The 22484-nt window shown below is 40.2% G+C and overlaps 1 protein-coding gene across 4 annotated transcripts in view; it reads left to right on the top strand.

Moving 5' to 3' along the window:
* The window catches only part of lpp (LIM domain containing preferred translocation partner in lipoma), a 182118-nt gene that overhangs the window by 73640 nt on the left and 85994 nt on the right, over window positions 1–22484 (top strand). For 3 of the 4 annotated variants that reach the window (XM_061030552.1, XM_061030553.1, XM_061030554.1), the window contains 2 exons: window positions 1661–1764; window positions 7030–7152. In XM_061030552.1, coding sequence (XP_060886535.1) covers window positions 1661–1764; window positions 7030–7152 — 227 coding nt within the window. The remainder of the gene's footprint in view (window positions 1–1660; window positions 1765–7029; window positions 7153–22484) is intronic. The other variant, XM_061030555.1, reaches the window with a different exon arrangement.

The following is a 22484-nucleotide window of genomic DNA, read 5'->3' as shown; positions in this document are numbered from 1 at the left end:
TAGTGCTTCTTCGTTAACCAAATTGCTGCAATTATGTGTGTCAATCCATTGACGTGCGAAGTCAAGGCTTCATTTCTTTCTCTCTTTTGTAATAACTGCATAACCTCTTTCGAACGTCTGAATTCATTTGACTTTTCAAGACAGACTTAAAAGAAACTTATTTTCTTCTCAGCATTTTATATAGATATTGGTTTTAGAGAATGGTACACTTCATCGAGACATGTTATTCAAGTTGTTCTTTTCAACTCTTTGTCTTTCAAACCACACACTAGACGTCTGAGTATCTTTCATCACCATGTGTTTAATTTTGAGATCAGGATGATGCAGCAATCAAGACATTAAAGACTGGGGATTCAGCACCTGTATAGGTTAATGAGGTGAGCTCGTTTTGGGGATTTATTTTTGAGGTCAGGATACATTTCTTCAAGCCTCTATGTAGCCGTGTTCATTGGCTCTTCTACCAGCACACGACTAGCCCTCCCCTGGCAACCCTGCAGCGTTCTGCCCCTTTTAACGGCTTCCAGAGAGCTGGCCAATTAGCAGACGGTGGGCACGTGGGGAAAGGGGTCTTAAAGAGACAGCAGCAGAAACGAACAGTTTCACTGACGGCGGTATGAGATAAATAATTGAGCCGCAAATAACGCTAAGCTACTCTTTAGCTTTCACTGACGGACAAAATGAAAGGTGAACATGATGATAATTTGGGATCTTTAATGTCTAATATTCATGCTTTTTACTCTCTATCAACTCCTGAGAGAAAACACTTAGCTGTTTCGCTGTTAGATGTCGCTAAAAACTCACACTGATAAAATAAAGAAGTAAGGCCCAGAACCAAAACAATGAGCTGAAAGATGCTAAAGTACTCTGTAGAGCTTTGAGAAACTGCAGAGTTGGGTCATTATTCACTGTTGGAACATCACTTTACTTTTATATACGTATAATCATTTGATCCATTGTATTTAAAACATAATCATCATGGCAGCTTTAAACTTAAGGCTGTTAACCTCAAGCATCTGGTGCTATAAAATAGAAATATGTTAACTATAACAAACACATGAGTTCTTCCCTTTATAAAGTTCTTTGTGTTACAACTTCCACTTTTTAAAGAAAATCTACAGTTTACAATAAACTGCTTAGAATAGGGTTTTTTCTTTTTTTGAATGGATGGACATGATTTCTCAAGAATGTGTGAGCACTTGCTCCACACATCGGCTGAGCCACGTCCATTCATATATTCAAAAACAGTCATCTCAGGAAACTTACTGTGTAATCAACATCAAACCCTGACTGTGCAGAGTATCATTGGAACCATCCACTGTCCACATCTTAAATCTTACTGGTGTCCTCATGAAACCCTTATCCAATGTCTTTTTTATAACCCTCCTATTATTTCTTTAAATTAGATTTTTCTATATTTTTGTTGTTTTTTGCTTGAAATGTGAACACAATGCTAAAATGATCTGATATCATTCCTTTCATTCAGTGTCATTATGTCTGTTCTTTTAGGTTTATGACAGTTTGAAAGTAGTAAAAAAAAAGGGGAAGTATTTGATGAGCCGTTTTTGTTTTTTTTGTGTGCCTGTGTTTATGTGTGTGTGTGTGTGTGTGTGCGTGCGTGCGTGTGTGTGTGTGTGTGTGTGTGTGTGTGCGCACACCCCAGCAGACTACCCTCCCCCTCCACCGCCGGCAGACGACTCGGCTGCTCTCCCTCCATCCTCGGGCTCCTACCCTCCTCCTCCACTGATGAACTCGTACGATTATCAGGTGAGAGAAAAGAGTTGTTGTTTCCAATGTTCTTGGTTGTCAGTAACTCTCGAAGAGTCGGCGCAGAAAGCAAAGACAGCCCCGAGCTCTACACTGAGTTCATGCACCGAGTCCAGCAAAACTGTCTGTCCATTTGAGCTGCAGCCAACTGCAGAGACATCCAGCTGCAGAAGCTGCCTGGAGCCAGACACCCTATAACTCAGGGACCCACACACAGTCTTCACTCTGAGCTCTCCTGCAGGAAGGATAGAAGGCTGACACCTATTGGTGAAGTCTGGTCACTTGTCTCTGCTTTGCCTGTCATACTACCCACAGGCATGTGTCTCTCCGGGGATATCTGGCCTCTCTGCGCTCTCACTGACGCCCTCATCACTTGACCTCTGCCGTGAAATCCTCCGATTGCTTCACATTCCTTTGTTCAATGAGAGAAGGGGAAAACTCCTCCCTCCTCAAGCTCCTTTTTTTGATCTGAAAGGTGTTCCCTAACAGAATGCTTCCTGTGCTAATTTGAATCTTATATAATGTAAATAAGTTCTGCAATGTGTGTAAGTTCACCCCTCTGCCCACTCAAACTGTCAGTAAGGAGCTGCATCCTGTCAACGTGATGTTACGACCTCTATGTAAAGTGCGGAGCTTTACAACTATTTTACAAGGCGCGGTTCTGATAACGGTTATAGTTATAAATCATAAATAGTTTCATATAACCGAGGCGATGTCAGTCAAAGCCAATTAACAGAACTTGTTTCACTCAATTGACTGAGCACGAAGAAACGGGCACAAACAGTAAGACGACAAAAGATCAATGAGGAATCAAATCAAAACTGACAACTCATGTAAGAAATCTTTTCCCCAGTTTTTCAGCAAAGCAGGTTAACAGACAAATACTTTCATCGTAGATCAATTTAGCCAAATTCTGCGTGCCATACTGAGCAGTCTGTCTTCCATAGTACCAGATCTGTTTCTGGCCTGTATGGCATAATGTATTCCTCACTGTATGGAATCATACATCTGTGTTTATATCAATATGAGCCATTACTACCAGTTATTTTCTTTGAAACAGTCATACACAAGTCTTCATTTCAGACTTTCACAAGGTTTAATTGAAATGTCTGATAATATTCTGCTGTTAAAATTAGGAATGACCCTCAAAAGCAAACTGTACAAATCATCAGTGGAGCAGATCCTGAGAGGACTTGTTATTATGCACCGAGCCATGCAGGAGCAGTCGTAGTGGAAGGTGTAAAGTTTACAAAATATCTCTCAAATATCCTGTCAGAGTTGAATCCTTGGCAGTTTTCCTCTTCCAAAGAAAACATATCAGGTGATTAACACCAGTGCAAACAATGAATAAAGCAGTTCTTATTAAAAACCTGTGGGCTTTAGCCGAGCCTCGGCTAAACTCAACCCCAGAACATTAGCCGATCAAAATCCTCCGTCCTGTTAAATGAAAAGAAACACTAAAAGAAAGTCAGTTAGACATCTTTTCACATCCAGCTGACTGCTGAGGCTCAAGTCAGACTGATAATGGCTTCTTCTTCTTCTTCTTCATGTGAACATGAGACTCATGTGGTCTGTTGTCAGAGTCGGCTGTGGCCCTGAACTAAAACCAGAATAGTGTGGGAAATAATCCGTCACACCTGTCCTGGTGATGTGTTTGAAGACGTCTGTCTGGTCATGATCGTTGTGTTTTGGGGCTTTTTGTTTTTCAACCTGGATTCTCAAAATAATTAGAGATCCTCCACCCAAAACAAATAGGAACTTTCTGTTTGTTTTAATGCGATTTATAATCTATGAACAGTATGTTGATATGAATGGCTACTTGCAGAGCCTCCATGCACATACTGTACCTGACATCACATAAATGGCCTTCTTTATTCCGTATAAACAAGTTTCCCTGTTTCATAGAATTGTGCATCATGTAAAATTCAGATAATTGTCCCTGTCCTGTGCATTGTAATTTCTTTAGGCTAAAAGCAGTGAAAAGGTGTTTTCTATGTATTGGTAAAATGCCCGTACTTTTAAAGGACAAGTTCACAGTTTATCAAGTATGTCTTGAAACAAAGGTTACAGTGTGTGCTCTTATGGTCACTGAAACAGGTGATGCCTTCTTTAATCACTTCTCCTGTTCATAATGGTCGTTAAAACATTGACTGCTAATACAATTATTAAGTAAAAGGGAGACAAATTCTGGGTGCTGGTAGCGTAGTGGTTAGTCGTTAGTGCAGGAGTATGGGGGCTCTAGTTCTCCAAGCAGGCGACCTGGGTTCAAATCTGACCTGTGGCTCCTTTCCAGCATGTCATTCCCTACTCTCTCGCTCTCTCTCTGATTTCTAGCACTGTCCTGTCTCTAAATGAAGGCATATAGAGCCCAACAATAAACCTTAAAAAAAAGAGGGAAGGAAGCTGGGAAGGGAAGGAATTTCCCACGCTAATGGAAGAGATCCACTTCATCGATCTAACTCGGACTGTGAAGCCTCATGTGAGCCTCAGCTGAACTCTGGAATTTGTATGTGCTCAAAACAATGACTGTGTATTTGTCCCCAAATGACTTATATTTCCAGCAAATAAGAAAGAGATCGTTTATTGAACAGACGAAAGGGGGAAATTTTCCTGCAGCCAAATACAGTCTGGATGCATTTTATTGACACAAAAAGTAATTGATTAAATAAAATTGATCTCGTAAGGGCTAACTATTGGTGTCCCAGTGTGGGGGGGTTTACATTGCAATACTAACCTTATTCAGACTGCCATTTCAAAGCATCATATTTATGCCCCTGTGAAGTTTCTCCTGCAGTATGAATGTAGTGGAGGCGTAATTGGGGGGACACAGTGATCCCCCCCTCTGTATCGTCTTTGGAGGTAGTAACAGAGGAGTCCCAGGGGCGGTGTATGTGTCTTACTGTGTGTGTATGTGGAGCTCCCTCTGTGCCGTGCTCTCTCGCACTTCCTCAGTGCTGTAACACAGTCAGTATGTCTTAACACGTGATGACAGCGCATCTCCGTTGTGGAATTGCACTAAGAAAAGGGCTGCTGTATTGCAGAAGAACAAAGAGGCAAGACACGTAAACAGACAGCAGGAGCTTCACATACACACTCACTAAGACATGCACACAAACACACACACACACACACACACACACACAGTGCAGCTCTGCCCGGTCTGTCTCCCCCTATCACTACCTCAGATGTCAGCTCAGCAGCAGAGCGACTTAACTCCATTACACCTCCAAGTGTTTCACATTGTGTAAGAGGCGTAACAGAGGCGTTAAAGTCCCGCCTTGAACTGGCAAAGTAAAAGGGACTAGTAAGAACTATTAGTGTTAGTATAAATGTTGGCTCAACTCTGTCCCATTTTAAATCTTCAGACATTTAATGAAGGAGAATGAATGTCATATTGCAAAGGTTATAAGGTCTCAAAAGCCAAGTGACCTCCTGGCCGTGGCAACAGGAAACACACTTAACTTCTGTTTAGTCAAATGAACAAAGTAACACCTGGAATATTAAAACAAGGCACTTTTCTTTCTCTGGGTTTGCATCGTTTCCTCAGAAAAATATTCTAGCTGTTCTAAGTCTACAGTATAACAGAGACAATCAGGCAAACAATAAAGTTAGTTTACAATTTGCTTCCTTCTGTTTTCACAGCTCCTATCTCCTCATCTGTCCCTTTTCTCTTTAACCTAAAGATATCTGAGGTCTGAAAATTAAGAGTTCTGTACACTTTTTATCCAGAAGTTATTATCTGTGGAGTAACTCTGTCCAAGCAACATAATTCCTTAATTCCCTTCTGGTATCTTAAGTATGTGTCCTGTTGCCAGAGCTGGACTCTGTAATCGTTCAGAAAAAAAAAAGGGGTGGATATCAATCAAAATGTCTTCATATCTTCTTCTCAGTGCCACGGTGGAAAACTTTCACACACTGAATGAATAAATCAAGGATGAAATGGTATTTCCGCTGAAGAAAACAGAAAATATTCTCTTGTCTTTATCACTCTTTAAAGTGGGAGATGTCTGGATTGTGACGTGTTAATGCAGAAGGCAGCTAGTTCTCATCCTGACCGCTTTCTGAAGCTCTACACGGAGAACCAGCAACCATCACAAAGTCTGCAAAGTTTCCTTTCATCCTGCTCGTTATCACCGTGAAACAAGTTTGCCTGTTTTTCTTTGTGTTGATTTGAGACAAGCCATTAGTGTTTTGCTTTGTTTACCCCGCGCTCGTGATTGCTTTAGATGTTTTTAAGCAGTAGCTCGGCTCCAAATGGAGGCAAGCCCTGCCTGTAATAGATTGTGACAGGTAATCCAAACACATAACATTAGAATAAGAAGTAGTCACTGATCCAGCCAACTCAAAAAGCCCCCGCAGGCAAATTGCAAGAAGTCTTCTTGCAGTTGCAGCATAGTTCAGAAGACTAAAAATATATCTGTCATTCCGTGGAGAAATTCCCGGGAATTTTTTGCAGAAAACTGCGTGTCACTAATGGTCAAATCATTTTAACTACTTTCCAGATTTTTGGGCAACAGTTTTCTCCTTCATTTTCTACGATTTTTTTTTTTTTTGTGTCTTTTTTTTTTTTTTTTTTTTTTAAAGATTTTGAAGATGTGTTTTCTCTGAGGTGGAAGTAAAAAAAAAAAAAAAAAAAGAAAAAGTGGATGAATAAATCAGTGAGAGCTCAGAGTGCTGAAGTGATCCTGTTACTGACGCTTTCAAGCCTCCTCTGACAATAAACTCGTTAAATAAAAATCGCAGCAATGCTTATCATCTTTTATGGAGCACATTTTTCAAATGTGGAATAAAGAAAATATCTGACTTTAATTTTAAAAAAATTGACCTTTTTGTTTGAAATTCTGCTTCAAGAGAGTGTGCTGAATTATGCATGAAGAATGTGATACTGTAAATCCAAGTGCGCTGAAAGGCAGGAGGTGAATAGTGCACAGCGTTATGAAAGTTGTCTCTCAGACAATACATTGCTTCTTCTTTCTCAGAGCATTTCTCGCACACAGAAGTCTCTGCTATTGATGTGTGGCTTTCAAAAGGATTGTCTGAGGTCAAGGTGAAACGTGAACTCAGAAACTGTAATCTAAGGTGTAAGAAGTGTGACAAAAAAAAAAGCAGAAGAGAATATCTCAGAGTTACTCTGAGTCAGAAATATTTGTCATTGATGATTATCTGTCCTGAACTTTTCAGTGCAACAAGAAGAACTAAAGTTAAAGTGTAATGGCAGGCTGGTTCTGTTGAGTTCTCTCACTGTTCTGCCCTCGTTTGTCCCAGACTAAAGGACCAGAGAAGACTCTGGAGGAGAGGCGCTCCAGTCTGGATGCAGAGATCGACTCCCTCACCAGCATCCTGGCAGACCTGGAGAGCAGCTCGCCCTACAAGCCGAGGAGCACACAAGTATGAGACAAACACACACACACACACCTGTGCAGGTCAACACACACAGACACCTGACACATGAGCCTAACCTTTATTATCCCCACAGAAGTATTACATTTACTGAAATGAAAGCACTGCACTGTTTCTGGTTAGTTACACTTTAAAGTTGACCTCCACCTGTTTTCAAACAAGTTCAGTTTGCTATTACATGAAGATCAACATCCAGTGTGTGAATCCAGCTGTACACAGGACGCTCTCAAAAGCTGTGCTGTGAGGCCGCGACTTGATATTTTTCATCTGTTGTTAGCACTAAAATAACTGTTTTAATGGTTCAGTAATAATAATAGTAAGGCCACACTTTAAAGGGAAAAAGAAAGTTGACATAATATGTTTCTTATTTTGCATTTCTAGAGTTACCTGAACCTTTTTAGAATATAGTCAAAAAAGTTTGCTTTGTGGTTTTCTGGAGGATTTTACATTATATGCACTTTTATTAATTCATCTTTAATTTTAATTTTATCCATGATTAGTTTATATTCAGATACCCCCCCCCCCCCACACACACAGCTTCCTCTTTTTCCATCCAGTTTGTTTCCCTTGTCCCTCACGCCTTAATGCTCTTTGCATTTTAAACTTACATTGTGTTGTTTTTATAACGATTAGAAACTGTCCTGTATATATGAAACCATACAGTTATTCCTTAAGAGAGAGAAAGACAAGGGGAAAGAAGAGTAAAAGCTTAAGTGTCCTTTTTTAGGGGACTGAGCCCTAAACTGAGGACTGTACGACCTTCATCTTCTGTCCTGAAAACTCTCTACTTTTACATTTGACGTTTTGAGTTCCTTTTCTCTGATAATACTGGTTTACTTTTGTTAAAGTAGTATGAAGCGTGTTCTTCTTAACTTCATACGAGTAGAAGAAGGTGATCGCTCACGTTTGCTGAGTGTTTAAAGAAGGGCAATGAGTAAAGCATCTGCAGAAAAAGCATAGCATTGTTGAATTATTTGATATGATTGATCCCAAATGATTTATTGCACTAAATGAGGTTTCTGTATGAAAACAGACCCAGATGTTGCATCCATACAAAATGTTTTGCAGCAAAGACAAAATGAGTCATGACCTATATCATTAGTTGATATTAAACGGTATTAAGAGCAACTTCTAAAAGTCAAAGCCTTGGGCAGTTCACTAAATTGTTTGACACACAATAAATGTAGGACAGACGAATAAAAAAAAAAAACCCGAACCAATTGTGTTTGGAGAGGAGAGGCTCACGGGGGCTTTAAACAGCACGCAGATCCCATCTCTAGTGAGAGATTCGAGAAATCAGCTTTTACCTGAAAGGTTGTTCTCTCTGAGGGAATCAACGGGGAATTCAAGTTCCTAAAGGTTTAACTGTTTTTATTCGCTGAGTTATTTACTGTGTAGGAGCCGTGTCTACATGTTGTCTGTGTTATTTATTTATTAAAGGATGCATATGTAAGACTGAAAACAGGGTTAAGATGATGAATTATTGACCAAGTATTCGTTTATCTCCAGATGTGGGTTAATGCCCTTTTACAAGACGTCCACATTAACATCCACTGATCCATTATGTCACTTTCATTCTTTCTTTTATTGCACATCTGTTGCACTCTTTTCTAGAAGAATGCACGTACAGGATGCTACATTTGTGGAATAAATGACACTTGAAACATGCTTATTTTGGTGGAAGTGTGCAGCGTGAAGTAGCTGCATCCTTTGGTTTGGTGTCTCCTGGCTCGCTGGTTAGAGGGAGTGAGATGGGTGTACTTCACACAAAGTGAGAATTATTGCACCACACAGGGGAAACATGGCGGACGCAGGGTGAAAAGAGGAGAACCGTGTGGTTCTTTAATAACAGACTTTAAAGAAAAGCCAGTCACATCTGACTGAATGATTTCTAGCATGTGTATTGTTGTGGTGAGTCAGTGTGTTCATGGCTGCTGATGTGAAATGTGATGCTGTAATAACATAACATTATGGGCTCATAAAATATGATAAATTGTCCCTTTTTTCACCAATCAAGAAGACAGCTTGTAGTAAAACAAATTGATAGAGTTGACCCACGCTGTGCAAAGATCAGGGCCCACACAGGAATGTGCAGGATCTCATACTGTAGATAGAGGATTCTATTCTATTCCCTGCTGTGACCCCAAAAGATTCCTTGTAGGTCCTCCACCTCATTCACTTAGTAGGTTTACATGCACAGTTAAGTCTAGCTGTTGTTATAGCCGTTTAACTAGACTACTGTTCTTGTCCCACTATTCAAGCACCGGGGGAGAATCCAAATCCGCTACAGTAGGTGGCGATATGCCCCACACAGCTAGTTACTATTTGAGCTTTTTATGGTTGTCACATACCGAAAAATCAAGTCACCATTTCACATTTTCCTACCATTCATGTACTTCAACATTAACTGTCTTCTTGTCTATCCATTACTGCATGGTTCTCGATAAAGGACTCGCCATGTTGATACTTTCGTCTTACATTTTCCCAACTTTCCTCTACACATTTATGCCGTTCAAAATCTGGGTCAAAGCCTTTTTCATGGGAACTGTAGAGCGTGCTCAGTAGGGTCTGATTGTGGTTTATACATGCAAGAGTAAATCAACCCCCAACCGTGTTATCGAGGTGTGTTAGTCCATTTGGAGACATTCAATTAGTTTTTGCATGGATTTTAAAAGTGCAGTTTTAAACAAGCTAATGCAATAAATCGGCTTTTACTAACTGCATCTCAACAAACTGACTGTTTAGCCACTTGGACTCAAATTGTTATATGCGCTCACTTGTTCACCTTCAACCAAACACATCCAGATGTAATGTCTGTATGCACCTTAATAGAAAGACAAACAGTGAAACAATGACAACAATAAACATTATTGTTTCTTCCTCTGCAGAGCCTGGCAATAAGCCCGTTCTTTTCCATGCATTAAAGCGTCACTGCTAATGTCATGTTGCAAAAGTCAGTAGTCTGTCTGAAACATTTTTTGTCCTCTTTTTAAGAAAAGCCTGCAACATATTTGGAGCATCTTTGTATTATTTTTTTTCACAAGTAAGACAAGCCACTCTCAGGTAGATATGTAGAACGAGTTACATTAGCTTAGCTTAGTTTATTTTAGTTTATTTTAACTTAGCTTAGCTTAGCTTTGGGGGTTTCTTTGTCAGGGCTTTAACAGATAGCAACCAGAAATGTGAACTAATATTTAAAGTAGCAACAGCCAATGGGAAGCAATCACATGACCAAGATTATAGGTGACAGGTAAGATAAATATGCTGGACATCACATGGCATTAGACAAAAATACATTCACATCATGAAGTTGTGTTCAAAGACAATTGATGGAAAGGTTGACTGATATGTCACAACACAAAAAAAATTCAGCATTCAGAGTATGAAGAGAAAATTTAAAGCAAAATATGAAAGAATTGAGGCGCAGATGGTTTTCTGGGAAAGTCGCTCCACATGTACGGCGGCTTTAGTCCTCCAAGTGAGCAGCCTCGGGTCCAAGTCTGACCTGTGTCTCCTTTCCTGCATGTCATTCCCCACTCTTTCCCAATTTCCTACTCTATCCACTGTCCTATCAAATCTAGACAAAAAGCCCCCCCCCCCCCCCCCCCCCCAAAAAAAACAAAAAAAAATCCTAAAAAAAAAACAAAGCATCTGTTTTACTTTGTTGTTTGCTTGGTGTGTTGATTGTTTTATGTAAACAAACATTTACTTTTACATAACAAGTAAACCTAGTGAAGAAGTATGGATGATAAAGATAAACAAACGTGTTTTCAGGATGTGGTGCTGCCAGTTGATGAATCACATTGTACCTTTGTTGGTATAAAAACATGTGCGCTGTATGTTAGAGCAGCACTATGAAAAGCTTCTGTCAACATGACTTGAAAAATTGATGTGCATGCACCTGTACATCTGTGTGAGAGCCCAGCTGGCATACGAACAGTCATACTAAGTAATGCATGGCTGTAGTGCTGCTTTTACCTGTCAGGGCCAGAGTCGCTGCAGGTTTATTTTTATCAAGACCTGCTGTAAGCTTCTGGATGTATGGCTGAGGAGCCACACCACCTGTGTCTCAGCAGAGTACACATACATGCTGGGACATGTATTAACCATGAAGTGTTATGTATCAGACTTTTTGTTGACTTAACTCTGTTTCTGCAGTGTAAGGTCTGCAGCTCTCTGCCTTCATGTTGCCCTTTCATCGCCACTCTTTCTTCTCTCAGATTTTCTTTCATTTTGTAGTTTTTATTGTCAGTATTGCGAGCACATGCAAACACACACAATGTTATTCTCTCCTCATCTGACGCTGATTCTCGCTGATTAACTCAGGTTGACCTTTATCCCCCTCCCAGCTGCTCCTGTCAGTCCGCACTCCCCTTCCTTCAACCTTTTTATTCTAAAAACACAACGCTGTCCCGTGCCACGCTTCTTACTCCAGCTTTGGCAAAGTAATCTTCCGCTTGTATAAGCAAAGAGTAACCAGCAGTTTAGATTTACAGCTTTCTCCGCTCAAGCAATTACAGAGCCGAGTCTCCAAAATCAATAGGCCACCCCACGCTCTCTCCCTGCAAGTCTCCAGGAGAGGAATTCTCCTCCCCACGTTCAGTTTGGAATCAGCAAAGGGACCTTATGTGTGCTTAGCCTTCCAGATGAAATCGAAATGGACATTGCTGCTCATTCATAAAAATCTAAGTAGCATTGCTGCAAACATTGAGCCTGCACCGATGCCTCACAGACATCAAAACAATTTAGTTTGCTTTGGTTGGTATTCTCTGTGGCATAACAGTGGGTAATGAAATGTGATCATTATATAATTCCCATTTGTTCTCTCTCCACTTGTATCTTACATGCCATTTGTTGTTTGACACAGGCAGCTAAATCTGTGTTACAGTTTGTTAGCTTCATCCTGCGACAGCAACAATCAAGGCAGACCTGATAACAACACGATGATACTCTTTATTCTTTCTGGGCATCTTTTATTTATTCTTTTAACCTGTTTGAGTCACACATGTTTAAGTATATTTGCACTGAATATCACAAATGTTAATTTACTGTCGAGTCTTTGTCCTCGGCAGGAGTGGTGTCAGTAAAAGAGATGTAGCATCAGTTTGAAACAGACACCTTTGCATTCTCAGAATTCATGTCACACATGTGCAAGGCTATTCGAGCCATATACACTTGCACGTTTTGCAAAAGTGATTAACATGAGCCCTGCAGAGAAGACTTTTCAGCACATCCAAACGTCTTCTACAGCCTTTTTGGAGGTACACAATGTAGACAGTCAGACTAAAATCCTGCCCAGTTCACCTTAGTGTTGGCCTCACAGTCAATGAAAGACTAAAGCTCTTTTAAGAAAAGTTCAGCCTGCTTCTGAAGTCTTCCTGAGAAAGACGAGGAGGAGGAGGAGGAGGAGGGGGAGGGTTCAAGAGGCTAGACATGATGTTAAAAAAAGGAGGCATTGGATATCACAGTGTAACCTTCACAATGTATTCAAGATGATGAAGCAAAGACTCCAAGGCTACATGTTTTGCTTTTATATCAATGCTAAATCTAATTTGCCTGGATACCTGGTTGTATCTGGTTATGAAAAACACTGAAATGAATAGCGATGAGCTATTTAAACAAGTTGCACCATCAGCACTTCAGCAACCAGATTGATTATTTCTATACATTTGTTTTAATGCATGTTACACTGCTCGTGGTAGGGGTCAGGTAGAAACAGCTTGTGTTTACATTTTCCACTGCAAATATTGACAGGGAGTGATGATTGACTGTAACGAGGCGGCAGGCGGAGATTTCAGTGAGAAACACTTCTCACACGTGTACAGAACAAATTCAGCTAACAGGTAAGAGGCGATAAAATCAACGAACCTGCTTTATTCGGTCGGGATGAAGTTGGGGTCAAAAATTCATCTGTTGGCGTTCACACATGCAGTTTCTTGAAATTTCCAGGTTTTTTGTGCACGTATGAAAAGGTTATAAGAGAACTAAAGTAGTCTAAGTGGATCAAGTTTTTGTTGGTTGGTTTACCAGGAAAATCTTTGGTCCGTGGCAGCTCTTACACAATGTCATATGACAAGGCACTGCGTTGGCCAATCAGATAAGCCCAGTTAAAATTTCTTGAATGAAGCAGATTTTTTTTCTATTTCTTCTGTTAAATTCACATTCATACAACAAAAGTTGACGCTGATTTCGGCTGTGATTACTAAATAATTTGTGAAATTTGGTATCATAAGTAAGAAATAACAGTGCAGCAGTTAGCTGTAAAGGTAACCACACATCCATTTAAAAGGCACAGCTGAATAGTTACCTGGTGTCCTGCCTCAGCCATTACATTTTTTGTCCCTCATCACTCACAAATCAAAATCTGTTTTTTGGATTTTTTTTTACTTCAGTTCAAAGTCTGGCTCTGTGATTGGAGGGAACACAAGAGAGCATGTTTATGCTAAATCCTGCAAGTGTACTGCCGTGCAATCTGAGCCCAACCAGCCCCGCTATAACATGCAGCGTAGGCCTGTCTAAGCACATCAGATCTGTTGTGGGGGAGTTAACAAGGAAGCCCAGATGAGTGTCAAAATAGCGCTCACATCAAGCGCCCAAGCAGCCGCGCTGCATGGTGGAGGCCAGAGAAGCTTTGGCCATCGTGACCTCTAATTCACACTGACCACTGGTTCATTTCTAGTAATCAAAGGCACCACAAGCTCTCTATCACTGAGTTACATCGTATTCACGGTATGCTTTTTAAATTAACATGGTCAAAATAAGTTAAAGGTCAGGATGATCCTTTATTGTGACACATTAAATATGGGCCTTAAAGGCCTTATTAGCAGCTTTAAAACTTAGAGCCACCATTACAACTTAAGTCCATAAGTACATCATAATAGAGGAAATACAACCCGAGCTCTGCATATGAATGTGTCACAATATTTAAATCCTCATTGGCTCTTTCACATCTGATTAGTTTATTTTTATCCTAGTGATATGTCAGGTCCAATGTGGACATTCTTCATAAACAAAGAATAATTTTGCACATTTCTTTTAGCAGGTAGAGAATTGGTTGGAGTGTTGGATCCAAGTAAACGATCATCAGTTTAACTTGTTTTCTGGTTCTCTGAGTTGTAATGACCAACAGTGTTCAGTGCTTTGGTTGTTCGCAGAAAAACAGGATGAAGACAAAAGAGGCAGAAGCATCAACTCTAATTGTACATTTGATCTTTTTATAATCTATGAACATAAATCTACGCATGAATCCACGAGGAGATGTTTATTACAACTCCATTCTCAGCTCTCCATTACAGGTTACACTGTAAACATTTACAGGCTGCTGAAAGAGGAAGTCTTACCCCAGAAATCTGTCATCATTTTTTAAAGATTTCTACTGTCTACACAGGAGGCCAAAACATATTGGCTGTCACTTCCAGAGGATGAATTGTCTTCAGACTACAGCGGGTAGATTCTGAGTTTGTGTTAAGTGTAACTGGGGTTGGTAGTCAAGCTCAACATACCTGATTTAGAGACATTCTGAAAAGAAAAAGTCACATCGAGACACAGTTCAGTCAGGAACACTCACATTTATTGCATTTAAGTATTTATTGCAAAATGGGAACGAATCCATCAATCAATCTTTATTTGTATAGCGCCAATTCATAACAAATGAATGACACTTTAAAAAAGAGCAGGCGACGGACCTTACTCTTTGTTATATAAGCTACAAAGACACAACATTAATCCATGATCAGCACTAAGCAACATTTAGCAAAGTTACAGTGGCAAGGAAAAACTTCCTTAAAGAGACAGACACCTCTAGCAGAACCAGACTCGTGTTGAACAGCCATCTGATGAAACTGTGCTGGGTTTTGAAAGTGGGATAGAGAGAGATACAGGAAGAAGGAGAAGGATAGAAACAAGCAGAGAAACAACAACAATCAAGAAGGTAGAGTTCTAGCTACAATGTCAGTTATAATGGTAAAAGTATGTGAAGTATAAGCACTAATATCTAGTAATGATAATAGACTGATCAGTCTAATATTAATGTTTGCAACTGTAATGATGATAAAACGGTGATTACATTTACTATAGAGGATTAAATACTGTTACACTTTGCGTTGTTAAACTCTGCGCTCAATATTCTCTCTGCGTTAGCCGAGCAGTATGCCACTTCTTTCCAAGGCGCGATGCTAAACCTAAGGTTGAACCAAAGGCTTTTAGGGTTGAAAGGAGGAGGTCGGGCTGGTGGAAGCACAGCTTTGCCAGAAGCAGCGCAGTATTGGTGTAGCAGGGATCGATGAGGAGGAAGTCGGGGTTAAATGTACCGCCATGTAATGTGAATGAGCTGTGATTGGTTAGTGAGTGATAAGAAGCAATGACTCAGGTTATCAGCTGATTACAGCTCGGGTGTGTGACAAAAACAATATTATTTTCCGTTTGTCTTTCTTCTATTAAACTATGAAGATCACTTAAACATGTTAATTATACCACATTGTGTGGTTTATTTCTTGAGATGTATCCACAGTGTGGATTAAACTAGCTTATTAATAAAATCAATTAAGTGACCAAGTTTATAACACGAGCAGGGACAGTTTTGTCCTAATTTAGCTCTAATGCACTGCCTCCGTTAAAGCAGCGCCTCATTCTGATCCGATTCCATCTGCTGTGATAAAGATCTGTGCTGAAATTAAAAAGCTCTTCCTGTCTGATTCATCGGCACGCTGCAAAATGATAATGTGCAGCATAATAAATAAAATATTGAGAGCCTCAGCCTCATGCTTGACATACACTTACCACCACGATTAACTTCCCCTGTTGAACTGCACTTCATCAAGAGGTGTGTGTGTGTATTCTGCCAGAACTTCTGGGACCTGAGATGTGAGACTCACTTACAGTCATGGTTTCACTTCAATTAACAGTCGGGCAGTGAAGTGCACTGAAGCCGTCTCTTTGTTTGTGTTCATGTTGGGAGCTGAAGTCTGTTTTCACCCTCTAGAGATGTACATGGACGAGCTGTTTGGTGCCTCTGAGGTAAGAGGTTGTGAACCAGTGACATCACATGTAGAGTTCATGTGTACATTATTTAAATCTGGTGGTGAACATATGTTTTTCAGTTAAGACTGAAGCTCTGAACTCTCCAGACTGGGGGCTTGACTTGATTATAAAGTTGGTGAGGGCTCGTTTCTTAATCATGCCAGGTCTCATGAAAATTGGCTGATTTTCTCTTTTTAATGAATAGCTACAGAAATGTTTTGACCAAAATTCAGGAGATTAACTACGCAGGGCGTATTAAAACCTAAAAATAATCAGCTCTGCTTGACATCTTGTTGATTATTTGTATGTTTGTAGAATAATCGTTTTCAGGTTCTTTTCCATACAGATTGTGCAGTCGAGCTATGACAAAGCTGCGCTATTTACGCTGTTTTTTTTCTTTTTAAACTGTCCAGACAACACTGTCATAATGATGTCCCAGTTAGTGTTTTTACACAGAGATATGATTTTGTGATTGCAATAGAAGCGAGGCGCATAAAAAAAAAAAACCCACTGCAGTCACACACACAACCACAGGAGTCTTTTCACCTCTAATACACCTCTGTTGCCAATTTAACAGTGAAACAACTTTGCCCCACCATTTCATCTTTTTTCCTTTTACATAGTAAGGCATTACAGTCCAATGGCAATGTAATGGAATTACAGTCCAAGTTACACAGGCTGTGTAAAAGGAGGCTAATGTTCTCCTGGGTCATTTGTGTGGGACCAAGCTTTGGGACCAATCATTGCAGTTCTACTGTTGTGTTTGAAACAACTCAAAGAAAATGTCCAAGGGAGGAAAATGAACAATAATCTGTTTCAACCAAGCAGTAACCGCTGGTGTTGAAAAATAAAAACAAATTGAAATGCAAAAAGTTGCAGTTCCTTGATTGTCCACTTGAGGTTCCCTATTAAAATGCCCATTTTTATAGCAAAATGTCTAAACCCTGGTTCAATTAAATGTTTTGATCTCTGTTGCTCACTTCTTTGTGCATGAACTGCATGGGTCATTTTTTCATGGTTTTTCACAACAGGTTGTCGGTTATAGCTGTTTGCCAGGAGGAAAACTACTTTAGTGTGATTGAAAGTTAGCATTTCTAATAGCGCTCCTGTCATTGTCGTAAGGCCTCTTCAGAAACACAGTGGGTGATGTCACTGAGACGTAATGATGATAAACTGTACTCAGCGGTGCCTTTCAGTCAGGTGAAAAAAGAAGGTAACACGTTTGCGTGGCTCAGTTTCAGATCCGGTCTCTAATACTGGTAATTTCCTTTCACAAAAAACATTTTAGTTTTTAGAAAAAAAAAAACATTTCCTACATTCCATGTATTTTTAAATGATTAAAAAACAGAGTTTTGTCCCATTTTGTGAAATGTTGGAACATGCTGCAGAGGAATGTGGGCAGTAGTTGCGTTTACTTTCTAAATACTTTTGATGCAAATCCAGTCTGCTTGTTTTCCTGGACTGTCCCAACACAGCATGAGTGTTTGCATTGAGGTCAGTAGCAGAGGCTCTGTTTGAATCACACTGTATAAAATACTGAGGAGAAGGGAATCATGTTACTGTCACTTTACGGCTACGTCAGCAGACAAGCTGCAGCATTGCACACATCGCTCTGTTTGTATTTTTACTCTGTGTCAAATAGCTTGATGTCTGTGTAATAAATTGTCATGTCCGTTCAGAACAGATGGGCATTATTGAAGTCTGCTGACAGTTTAGCTGAAGCCAAGTGCTTGAAATGCTGCTGAGATGGATCCTTCCACATGAGTGCCCCAAGGAGGCCTCACTTCACACTGTGCCAGTCAAGCCATGCCGTGACACTCCCGTCTCTCAACAGGAAAAGCATTGCAGATGGCACTTGCTGTCACAACATGGCAGAATGATAGGCTCTCGCTGCTCGCTCCCAAGTCTCCCACTGATCACGGCGTCTGCTGAGCCGTCACAGAGAGCGCAGACTCCAGACCACCCTGGTGGTGTCTCTGCTCCCTGAGAGTATGATCGGGGTCTGTGACCTTTCCTCTGCTTCCCCTTTGAGGCTCAAACTCTGGAGGCATCCGCACCATTTGAATTCATCGTGCCTTCAGGATCGTCATCCTCCCTTAAACCTGTGAACTCTGTGTTTCTGCAGTCGAGGGGTTCAGAGATTCTTTGGTATGATTACGATCACTATTTTTTTAGATTAAAGATGCACATCATTAGGGAGCCATTTTATGTCATCACCATTTACCCACATGTATTCATATTGTTTCAAAGAGTAGTTTGGTGAACCTGGAATACAAATCTTATGATATTGTTAATGAGTTGTGGAGGACTATAGGCTTTCACCCACATCATGTACACAGCTTTCTAAAGCAGGAGCTGGAGGATGATGGAGAAATGAATAAATTAGACCTCACACATACTGTTTGGAAATGTAAACAAAGATTTTGTCCAAAAGATCCCCAAAAACACATCTTTGGGCATTTATTTAGCATATATCAAGAAATATGTAAAGAAGTTCCACAATGATGTGGGTGTAAACATTGTAAACTGTTTTTTTTTATTTTTTTAAATGACTCTCTCCTTTAATTGGTAGAGACTGCAGTTCTGGTTGTTTGTAGCTTCTCTGACATCTCTTCGGGTTTCTTAAGAGCTCCTTCCTGAAAAAATGAACCTGTCTTAACTACAGCTCCTGGTTTATGTAAACAATCCCCTTGTGATTTTAGAAGGAAAGTTTTAAAATCTGGAGGGTTGGTGATTGGTTTGTAAAATGGTAACTTATCTTGTAATTGGGATAAAGATTGGAAACATTGGGCAATGTCTTGCCAGGCATCGTTCAAAGTTTGTGTTAACGTCCTTGTAGTTGCTTTTTATGAAGTGTACTTCTAAAAAGTATCACACTGTTCTTGACAGTTTTAATAACAGTTTCACTCTAAGCCTCTTTCTCATCAATGATACCACCTACACTCTCTACCAATGTCATCCTTCAAGCCATTTTAACAGATAGTTGTTGCTCAAACAATGTGTTGGGTTGTGTTCAAATCAGCCTTTCATGGTTAGGAAGGTTCTTAACTGATGGATGACCCAGAAGTATTCGAGTGTCAGAACATGATACACTGGACCATCCTTTACCAAAGAAGAGAAGAAAATGACCCACAATTCTCTGCACCAACTTTATTGAAAGTTACTCACCTCTCAAACATTCATGAAAATGAGGGATCAACATGATAGTAGTAGATTAAAATGCCATCTTGACTGAATTCAACAATAATTTGGATTCAAACAAACATGTTATTCATGTGGATACGAGAGGGGGGAGGGTTAGTAGAGGAATATTCTCAACCTGTCAACTCTGTCACCTCACTTATGGTCTTTAATATTCACTTTTATTCAATCCAAAACTCCAATCCATCAATCTATCAATAATTAGGGCCCGAGCACGCACAGGGTGCAAGGACCCTCTTGAAACCCAAATGATTTTTATTAGGACCCGAGCACTGACCTCGGTGGGAGGAACTTATTTTAAACCAAGGAATTATTTTTATCGTTATTATTCCACCACTTCACTACGTCTCTAGTTAGACTCTTCCCCTCTGTAGTCCCCCTGTGGTGGGATGAATTGATGGTCACATCGATAAATATATATATTTTTTTATAACCCCATGCTTCCTCCATGCACCATCTGTCTGCACCTGTGTCAGATCAGATTCAAAGCTGTCCGTTAGCACTTACTGATGTTGTTTCATCTATAAATCCTTGTTCGTACTTGCTCCCAGATGTACATTGCTTTGGACAAAAGTGTTGGCTAACTGAATTGTAGAATTTGGGACATATTAAGTAAAATCATATGGCTATGCAGGTTTGCAGGATCAATTCATTTGTTGTTTCTGTCCAATCTAAACTGCATGGTCAAGGCAAGGCACCTTTATACATGCAGCACAATTTAAACACAGAGGGAAGTGTTTGACCCAAAAATATATTGTGAAGAAAACATTGTGTATTTTAAAACCAAAATTCAGAAACCCAGCTAATCATGGCATCTTTGTTGCAAGACATTTCCAGTATATAACGAAGGAGAAGAAGATTGTAATTTTGACATTTTGGTTCAGTCAGTTCTTTGGAAATTATTCAAGTATCTGATTTTACTTTCTTGTCCAGTCTGTTTCAAAAAGAAGAAAAAAAATACACTTTCACTCATTGTTTTGATGCACTCACCTGTCCTCTTTGCCCCCTGTGGCCAGTTTTGCAGTGTGTGCATTATGACATGTGTGTCCTCTTTTCCAGTGTATCTCTTTCCACTGTTTCCATGTGTGCTTATGTTGCTGTCCTGCCAGAATGTCAGGGACGTCCTTCATGTGTTTGGGCTGTCACAACACTGAGACATTTGGATTTAAGCTTCTCTTCAGGCTAAATATTTTTGCATCAGTCAGGAGGACATGTAATAAGGTGGATGTGGTGACACATTACGCTTCAGTTATCACCGGTGGCTTGACTTGCACAAAGGTCAGTCATAAGGGCAGCAAAGGGTCGGATACATTTTTGTTTGTGAGGATAAATGTTGCCAAGACAAATGTTATTTCAATTTGGAAATGTCTAGAAGAGTGAGAAAAAGGGGCTTTAACTTTATTGGTGACAGCTGAGGAATGTTGGCTTCAATTGTTTCCAGTTATTGCTGCTGTCACAGATATGACACTAGCCAGCATCTTTTATAAAAGGTCAAAGCCATAGGCAGCTATTTGTTGCAATGGATATTCTGCACTTCAGGGCTCTGACTGTGTGTTTCAAACCGCTTATCTCCAACAGCTGCCTGAAACTGCATCAGTATGACACTCCAGCTCTGTAATTACAGGGCTCACTGGTGTTTAACTTCTTCCTCTCTGTTTGTTTTATAAGCTGCGATTCTCTTTGATTGCTTTGTTGCTGCGCGGAGCAGAGATGCTGCCACAGTGCCGGTGGCGCCTGTTGACCTTAAGGTCAATCTGGCAGCAGGTTTGGAGTTTTGACAGGAGCAGCCAACTGTGGAGAGAGGAGCACGCCTTCGGGCGCTCAATGTGTTCCGTCAATGTTTGTTAGTCAAATAAACTCCAATCAGCCCTTTGTCTTTTATTAACAGGGTGAACCAATGACAAATTTAGTTGGAGCCAGGGAGCTGTGACTGTCAATGTAAGCTGCCTCTTTACATCACAAAGTCCTGGTAACAATGCTAAAAGGCTTACTATCTACTGCTGTCATTACATATTATCCCTTCTTCTATAACATGTGCAAGCTTACAGAGGATACACCCCACACACACACACACACATGCATGCATCTTCAGAGGGAGCAGTTACATGTCTCTAAGATTGATGACATCCGCACACTGTAAGCGGTGGCCATTTTCCGCTGTGCAGTATTTCACCTCTTCGTGGAGGAGCTGGTCACAAGTACATGAAAAGCTCATTACAGGGATGAGTCAGGGGCCGTCCCTCAGTACAGCAGGAGTTGAATGAAACAATTAGTTTCTGCTGTGTGAGAGCGACAAAACACACATTTCCCTCTTTTTGTACAGATAGCCTGCAGAAGAGCCACGATCGCTGACTCTCGGGGACTTCTGTTTCTATCTCTTTTTTTTTTGCACCGCAGCCCAGAAAAGGATTTTTTAGTTGCATCAGTGAGTAATACGCCCTACTTTATATGATGTTGTTACATCATACAAGAAATATTACATACTTTTTTTTTCTGAAATCCTTTTTTGAAGGGGATTACATAAGTGAGGATGGTGAAACATGGACTTAATGTTAAACTGCATTGTCTTCAGGTTGTCTCGGTGTTAAGACCAAAGAGTGCACACGTCATGTATTGTATATGTGACTGCTACCAAACGACAAAAGTACATCTATGATAACTCTATGTTATGTATCAGATTGAGAGAGTAAGCCATTCTGAAGAATCAAAAAGTAAAAGAATGAACAATACTCTTTTAATCCAAACAAATAAGCAAAGCTGTTTAAAGCTGCAGAAACCAAACCAGAAGGTACAAACCATGCATGGACGTTTGAATTTGAATTGATTTAGTAGGATAGCCAAGACAGTAGGACTGTTACTGGTGTGCTGATTTATGGTAGTCTGATAACAACTTGGTAACAATGCATCAATGTTTTTTTTATTTTGAATATGATTATGTCCACTTAAAGTTTTCCCTGTAGTTTCTTACTTTAAGGGCTACACGTGGTGCAGTGGATAGTGTTGTCGCCACACAGCAACAAGGTTCCTGGTTTGAACCGGGTCAGACGGGGCCTCTCTGTGTGGAGTTTGCATGTTCTCGCTGTGCATGTTTTCTCTGGCTA

The sequence above is a fragment of the Labrus mixtus genome, chromosome 3, assembly GCF_963584025.1.
Source record: "Labrus mixtus chromosome 3, fLabMix1.1, whole genome shotgun sequence".
NCBI lineage: Eukaryota > Metazoa > Chordata > Actinopteri > Labriformes > Labridae > Labrus > Labrus mixtus.
The sequence above is the reverse complement of the archived record's forward strand: the minus strand, read 5'-3'. Positions and strand labels throughout refer to the sequence as shown.